Source organism: Aythya marila (assembly GCF_965140915.1).
Source record: "Aythya marila genome assembly, contig: HAP1_HAP1_SCAFFOLD_903, whole genome shotgun sequence".
In the NCBI taxonomy this organism is placed as follows: Eukaryota; Metazoa; Chordata; class Aves; order Anseriformes; family Anatidae; genus Aythya; species Aythya marila.
The window spans coordinates 18,089-26,112 of NW_028137613.1; the positions used below are offsets into that span (position 1 = coordinate 18,089).

The window sequence follows — 8,024 nt, forward strand, 5'->3', positions numbered from 1 at the left end:
TTGAGGCCACCTTGGGGACCCTTTGGTGCCCATAGGGCCCCCCCAACCCCAAAAGGGGAAACTGAGGCAGGGAGCGGCGTGGCGACCCCCCCCCCAATTTACCACCTCCATATAAACTTCGGGGGCCATCCAGGGGGTGTGTGTGTGGGGGGGTTACCCAGCCCCCAGCCCCCAGCCCCCAGCCCCGCTCCTCCCCATGGCAGAGGCTCCCCCGTGCCCCCCCCCCTCGGCCCCGAGCCTTCATCCTCCTCCTCCTCCTCCTCCTCCTCCTCAGCCCCCGCACGCATCCTGCCAGCTCCCTGCCTGCGGCCGGAGGCACCCATGGGGCTGGCGCCGGGACCACCAGGTGGGTGCTGCCCCCCCCCCAAAGGGATTTTTTTTTTTGGGGGGGGGTTATTTTTTTTGGGGGGGGGGTTGGGAAGAGCCATCCCCGTGTCCAACCCCAAAAAAAACCCCCCGATGATGTCCCCTAGGTGCCATTGGGGCCAACCTGAGCTGCGTGTCCTACAAACACCCCAGCGTGCGGGGCAGTCTCGGGGGGGGGGGCACCCAAGGGGGGGTCCCCAGCACCGTTCGCTGCCCCCCCCGGCAGTGCTGCATCGGCATCTGGAACCGCAGCCAGGCCCTGGTGCAGGGTGAGGGGCTGGGGGGGGGGAGAAAAAAGGGGCTGGGATTTGGGATTGGGATTTGGGATTGGGATTGATCCTGCCCCGGGGGGGGTACAAGGGGGGGAAGGGGCTGGGATTTGGGATTGGGACTGATCCTTCCCTGGGGGGGGCTATAGGGAGAGAAAAGGGGCTGGGGGCCTGATCCTGACCGGGGGGGCTTTATGGGGAGGGAAGGGACTGGGATTTGGGACTGGGATTTGGGATTGGGATTGATCCTTCCCGGGGGGGTTATGGGGAGGGAAGGGCTGGGATTTAGGATGGGATTTGGGATTTGGGATTTGGGATTGATCCTGCCCTGGGGAGAGTACCTGGGGGGAAGGAGCTGGGATTTGGGGCTGGGATTTGGGATTGGGATTTGGGACTGGGACTGATTTGATCCTTCCCCGGGGGGGGGGTTGTGGGGAGAGAGGGAAGGGGCTGGGATTTGGGGCTGGGATTTGGGGTTGAGATTTGAGGTTGGGATTTGGGATTGGGATTTGGGACTGGGACTAATCCTTCCCCGGGGGGGTTATGGGGAGGGAAGGGGCTGGGATTTAGGATGGGATTTGGGATTGGGATTGATCCTGCCCCAGGGAGGGTACCTTGGGGGGGAAGGGGCTGGGATTTGGGATTGGGACTGATCCTTCCCTGGGGGGGGGTTATGGGGAGAGAGGGAAGAGGCTGGATTTGGGACTGATCCTGTCCTGGGGGGGTTATGGGGAGGGAAGGGGCTGGGATTTGGGACTGGGATTTGCGGTTGAGATTTGAGGTTGGGATTTGGGACTGGGATTTGGGACTGGGCCTGATCCTGCCCTGGGGGGTAGCGCTGGGGTTGGGAGGGGGCCAGGGCTGGGGGCCGGTGCCGGTGCTGCCCCCTCATCGCAGCTGGGGGGGGGGGGCGGGGGGGGGCCGGGTCGGTTCCCAGCTGCCGCCTGACCTTGGCCTTGAGAAGTGGCTACAGAGGGAGGGAGCCCAGCGGGGGGGGCACGGGGGGGGGCACGGGACAGGAGGGGTCCTGGGGAGGGTCCCGGGGGGGTTCCCGGGGGGGGGTACAGGGGAAAGGAAGGGTCCTGGGGGGGGCACAGGGGGGGTCCCAGGCACAGGAGGGGTCCTGGGGGGGTCCTGGGGACAGGGGGGAGTCCCGGGGGGGCACAGGGGGGGTCCCAGGGACAGGAGGGGTCCCGGGGGGGGGTCCCGGGGACAGGAGGGGTCCCGAGTGGGTCCCGGGGAGTGGGTACAGGAGACAGGAGGGGTCCCGGGGGGGGCACGGGGGGGGGGTCCTGGGGACAGGAGGGGTCCCGGAGGGGGGGTCCCAAGCCAGTGGAAAGGGGGGGGGGGAATCCCTGGGGGGGGGATCCCCGGTGACGTCACCGCTGTCCCCAGGGTGCTGGGGGGGCGGGGGGGCCGCCTGCCCCTCTCCTTGGTGCGCCCCCAGCCCCGCCGGCCCCCCCGGGGCCGCCGTCCTCGTCTGCCTCTGCCACGGCCACCTCTGCAACGGCAACGCCAGCGGGGGGGGCCCGGGGCTGGGGGGGCTGGGGGGCCCCCCCCACACGGCCCCGGTACTGGGGGGGGGCTGGGACACAAAGGGGGGAGTCTGGGGGCTGGGGGGGGACACACAAGGGATGGGGGATGTGGGGGGGGCTCAGAGGTGGGGTGGTGTGGGGGGGGCATATGGGGGGGGATTGGAATTGGGGGGGGTTGGGGGGGGCATAGGGGACCCAAGGGAGATGGGGGGCACAAGGGGGGGGCTCAGAGCTGGGGGGGCAGGGGGGGGACAAATGGGGGGGGATTGGAATTGGGGGGGGTTGGGGGGGGCATAGGGGACCCAAGGGAGATGGGGGGCACAAGGGGGGGGCTCAGAGGTGGGGGGGTGGGGGGGGACAAATGGGGGGGGATTGGAATTGGGGGGGGTTGGGGGGGGCCATAGGGGACCCAAGGGAGATGGGGACCCTGGGGGGGGGCTTGGACCTGGGGGGGGGCTGGGGGGGGCCCATGGGAGATGGGGGACCCATGGGGGGGGGGTCAGAGCTGGGGGGGGGGGACACCCATAGGGGACCTCAAGAGCTTCAAGGGACACGTGGGAGGTTGGGGGGGGGTGAAGACCGGGGGGGGTGGGCTGGGGACCCAATTTTTTTTTGGGGGGGGGACCCTGAGGGTGACCCGGGACCCATAACCCATAGGATGAGGGGACCCAGGGGTGGCCCCAAAGCTCGGGCACTGGGGTGCCAGGCTGGGGTGGGGGGGTCCTGGGGTGGGGGTGGGGGTCCTGGTGGGGGGGGGGGTCGCGGTGTCACCCCGTTTCTGTCCCCAGCTCCCGGCCACGTGGCACCCGCGGGGACCCTGTGGCTGTGGGGCGCGGGCCCCCTCCTGCTCCTCTTCCTCGCCTGCCTGGCTGTGCTGGGTAGGGCTGGGACAGTTTTTGGGGGTGGGGGACACCCGGGGGGGGCCCTGGGGTTCTGTGTCCCCTTGGGTGCCCGTGTCCCCCCCCCTGTGTCCCTGGGGGTGGGTGTCCCCTGGTGTCACCTCCCGGTGTCCCCAGGGTGGGGGGATCACTGAGTGGCCCCATCTCCTGCACCCTTGGGTGCTGTGTCCCCAGGGTCCCCACTGTCCCCCTGTCCCCGTCCCAGGGCTGCGACGGGCGAGGGCGCAGACGAAGCGGCCCCCCCGGGGACGTCGGGGACTTGGGGCCCCCCCGGAGCCCCCCAGCCCGGAGCTGCCCGCGCTGCACTTCCTGCAGGTGGGGGGCACCCACATAGGTGGGGGGGCACCCACAGGGTGGGGGGCACCCAGAGGGTGAGGGGGGGGCACCTACATGGGGAGGGAGCAGTTTGGGGGCGGGGGGGGGGCACAATGAAGCCCAGGACTGGGGAGATTGGGGCTGGGTGGCCCTGGGGCTGGGGACACCCATGGGTGCCCGGGGATGGGGGTCCCTGAGCATGGGGGTCCTCAGGGGTGGGGGAGTCCGTGGGTGCCCAGGGGGGAGGGGACCAGGGGGTGGTGTTCCAGGGGCTGGGGACACCCAAGGGTGCTTGGGGATGGGGGATCCCTGGGCTCAGGACATGCATGGGACTGGGTGACCATTGGGATCAGGACACCCATGGGTGCAGGGGGCTGGGTTGCCCTTGGGCTCAGGACACCCATGGGTGCTTGGTGTTTGGGGATCCCTGGGGTGGGGGTGCCAGCACCCTTGGGTGCTTGGGGATGGGGGATCCCTGGGCTCAGGACACCCATGGGTGCTTGGGGCTGGGTGACCCTTGGGATCAGGACACCCACGGGTGCAGGGAGTTGGGCGACCCCCGTGCTCCGAACACCCACGGGCACCGTACGACCTGGCTGCACGCCCCATCAGGAAACCGGGCACTGGGCGGCTCCCCAGCGACCCGAACCGGTGGCACCCATGGGTGCTGGGGGTGCTGCAGGTGCTGCAGGCGGGGCGCTTCTCGGCGGTGTGGCGGGGCACCCTGCAGCAGCGGCCGGTGGCCATCAAGGCGTTCGCGGCGGGGGCGGCCGGGCGCTTCGCGGCCGAGCGAGCGGTGCACGCGCTGCCGCTGATGGAGCACGACAACGTGGCCAGGCTGCTGGGGGCTCGGGGGCCGGGCCCTGCGCCCGGGGGGGGCTCCTGGTCCTGCAGCTTTACCCCGCCGTGAGTGGGCACCCATGGGTGCTGGGCTTGGGGAGGGGGAGGGTGGGGACGGGGGTTGGGGGCGCAGTGGGAGAGGGGTGGTGGGAGGGGGGGGGGGGGGGTGAGGTGGTGGGGGGTGGGGGGGGTGGGGGGGAGGGGGTGTATGGGTGTGCAAGGTGCTGGGGGGTGCTGGGGGGGTGTGCATGAGTGTGTAACAGGCGGGGGGGTGCATGGGCTGCTGGGGGTCATGCATGGGTGTGCAAGGTGCTGGGGGGTGTGCAAGGTGCTGGGGGGGGCATGGGCTGCTGGGGGTCGTGCATGGGTGTGCAAGGTGCTGGGGGTGCTTGGGATGATGGGGGTGTGTATGGGTGTGCAACATGCTGGGGGGTGTGGGGTGATGGGGGGTGCAATGTGATGGGGGGTGCGTGGGTGTGCAAGGTGCTGGGGGGGTGTGGGGTGATGGGGTGTGCATGGGTGTGCAACATGCTGTGGGGTGCACGGGCTGCTGGGGGTGTGTGTGCATGGGTGTGCAACACAATGGGGGGTGCATAGGCTGCTGGGGTTTTGTACAACATGCTGGGGTGTGCTTGGGTGTGCAACATGCTGGGGAGGTGCATGGGCTGCTGGGGGTTGTGCATGGGTGTGCAACATGCTGGGGTGTGCACGGGTTGCACAGGTGTGCATGAGTTGCTCAGGGTGCACGTGGGGATGCACCGGCTGCTGGGGGTGTGCACGGGCTGCTTGGGGTTCCCATGGGTGTGCACGGGCTGCTCGGGGCGCACCCCCACATGCACGGGCTGCTCAGGGTGCACACACACGCGTGTGCACAGCCTGCTGGGCACCCCCACGTGCAAGCCCTGCCGCAGGCACACGCAGCCCGAGCCCTGCTCCTGCAGCTGCAGACTGGAGGGGGGGGACTCCAGGCCGGGCTGCGCACCCATGGGTGCCACCCACAGCCCCGTCCCTGTCCCCGACCCCCATCCCCGTGTCCCCAGGGCTCCCTGCGCCACTTCCTGCGCCAGCACGTGGGGACCTGGGCCGGCAGCGTGCGCCTGGCGCTGTCGCTCGCCCGCGGCCTCGCCTTCCTGCACCAGGAGCTTTGGCGCGACGGTCAGCACCCCCTGCACCCCCTCCCCTCGGTGTCACCTCGCCCCCACCCCCGTGACATTTCTGTGTGTCCCCCCCCCCCCCGGGTCTCCCAGGCCTGTACAAGCCCAGCGTGGTGCACCGGGACCTGAGCAGCCAGAACGTGCTGTGTGCGCGAGGACGGGACCTGCGCCATCGGGGACTTCGGGCTGGCGCTGGCGCTGCCGCCCCGCGCCCAGGCTGGCAGCGGCGGGCACCGCGCCGTGCCCATCCGCAAGGTGACGAGGACGGGGACGGGCACCGGGACCCCCCCCCGTGCTGAAATTTGGGGTGGGGGGCGAGGGCAAGCACGGCCCTGGTGCGAACGGGGAGGTGGTGGGCGTGCAGGCAGGGTGGCAGTGTAAGATGGAGCTGCCCGCGTGTGCAAGCACGGCCCTGGTGGGCGTGCAGCAGGTGCAAGAGGATGTGGTGCACGTGCAAATTGTGCACATGCAAATTGTGCACGTGCAAATTGTGCGTGTGCAAATTGTGCGTGTGCAAATTGCACATGTGTATATTGTGCAAATTGTGCATGTGCAAATTGAGTGTGCAAATTGCACATGTGTATATTGTGCAAATTGCATGTGTGCAAGTTGTGCACGTGTAAATTGCACGTGTACATTGTGCAAGTTGTGCGTGTGCAAATTGTGAGTGTGCAAATTGCACATGTGCAAACATGGCCCCAGCGCAAGCTGCACCCACCTGCGAGCGTGGCGCTGGTGCAAGCTAGGGCCTGGTGCACGCATGGCCCTGGTGCAAGCACGGCCCTGGTGCATGTGTGACCCTGGTGCATGTGTGACCCTGGTGCACACCCGCCTGTGGCACTCGTGCAAGCATGACCCCGGTGCAAGCATGCACTTGGTGCATGCACGGCCTTGGTGCAAGCACAGCTGTAGTGCAAGCACGACCCTGGTGCAAGCACGCCCCCGTTGCACGCCCGCCCGTGGTGCTGGTGCAAGCACGACCCTGGTGCGAGCCGCGTGTGCTGCAGGCGGGCACCCAGCGGTACCTGGCACCCGAAATCCTGGACGAGAGCCTGGACCTGCGCTCGTGGGGCCGGGCGCTGCGGCAGGCCGACGTCTACGCCCTGGCGCTGCTGCTCTGGAGATCCTCTCGCGCTGCCAGGCCCTCAGCCCCGGTGAGCACCCTTGGGTGCCCCCCCCTGGTCTCCCTACGACCCTCTCCTTGCACCCCCAGCCCCCCGCTGACCCCCGGTGTCCCCCCCCTCCAGGTGCCCCCGTGCCCGAATTTCGGCTGGCGTACGAGGCCGAGCTGGGTGCCAGCCCCACGGCGGCGCAGCTCCGGCGTTTGGCCGTGGACGAGCGGCGGCGCCCCCTCATCCCCCCTGCCTGGCACCAGGTGAGACCCCCCCCCTCCTGCACCCATGGGTGGGGGGCACGGGGGACCCCCATTCGGCAGTGCCCATGCATGGGGAGGGCCCCGCAGGGTGCCCGGGGGGATCCTATAGGTAGGGGGGTTCCTAGGGGGACCTATGGGTGCTGTGTGCCCGCTGGGTGACAGCACCCAAGGGTGCCCCAGGGGGGTTCCTGTTTGGGGGTCCCTGCCTTGGGTGTTCTGGGGGTGTCCGGGGTGCCCAAGGACTTGGGGGGGGGGGTCCCCACCCAGGTACCCAGGGGTGCCTGGGGGTGCCCATTGGGTGACAGCGCCCAAAGGTGCCCCAGGGGGGGTCCCTATTTGGGGGTCCCTACCTGGGGCACCCATGGGTGCTGTGTCCCCACTGGGTGACAGTGCCCAAGGGTGCCCCAAGGTGCCTCAGGGTGCCTGGGGGTGCCCCAGGGGGTCCCTATTTGGGGGTCCCTGGCCCTGGGGTGTCCTGGGGGTGTCCGGGGTGCCCAAGGACTGGGGGTTCCCTACCCAGGGTTACCTGGGGGCACCCATGGGTGCTGTGTCCCCAGTGGCTGCCCATGCCCAGGGGTGTCCCAGGGGAGTTCCCCTCTTGATGACCCCATCCCATGGGTACCCGGGGGAGGGGTGCCCACACAGACCCCCCCCCCCCCCATTCCCCCACCCATGGGTGCCCAAGGTGTGTGTGGGGGGGGTCCCTAGGGGATGCCATTCACCGGCTGGTTCCCTGCACCTACTGGGGGTGGAAGGGGGGGGATCCCAAACTTTTTGGAGGGGGGGTCGCCCACCCTAGTGGGTGCCCCCCCACCCTGAGGTTGGGGGGGGGGTGGGGGCAGCCCCCGGGGGCCGTGCAGGAGCTGCTGGAGGATTGCTGGGACCCCGACCCCGAGGCGCGGCTGTCGGCCGAGCGCGCCCTGCAGCGCCTGCAGCGCCTGGCGGCGGCGCCCCCCCCCCCGAAAACGCCCCCCCCCCGCGACCCCCGAGGAGCTGAGGAGGAGGTGGGGCCCCCCGAAACCCCCCTCGACCCCCCCCCCGTTCCTTAAAACCCCCCCTCCCCTCGCAGCCCCCTCCCCAAATAAACGGGGAAACTGAGGCACGGGGGGGGGGTGGATGGGGAGGGGGGGGTGGATGGGGAGGGGGGGGAGGGAGATGAGGCCACGCCCACGTGGGTGGAGCCCAAGGGTGAGGACACGCCCCTCCCGCTCTAGACCACGCCCCCCGCCCTCTCAGGCCACGCCCCCACCCTCTCAGGCCACGCCCCCCCC

General features: G+C 69.8%; 1 protein-coding gene across 1 annotated transcript; it reads left to right on the forward strand.

The window, feature by feature from the left end:
• Positions 1-314: 314 nt before the first annotated feature.
• AMHR2 (anti-Mullerian hormone receptor type 2) lies at positions 315-7,757 on the forward strand (the record flags this gene model as incomplete). The annotated part of the gene is given in 14 exon segments (XM_082785109.1): positions 315-346; positions 474-635; positions 2,031-2,186; positions 2,959-3,048; positions 3,275-3,384; positions 4,067-4,238; positions 4,241-4,290; positions 5,265-5,379; positions 5,472-5,524; positions 5,526-5,633; positions 6,386-6,496; positions 6,502-6,532; positions 6,626-6,753; positions 7,596-7,757. Coding segments are annotated over 14 exon segments (1,473 nt in total), but the record flags the coding sequence as incomplete, so codon positions are not given.
• Between the last annotated feature and the right edge of the window lie 267 nt (positions 7,758-8,024).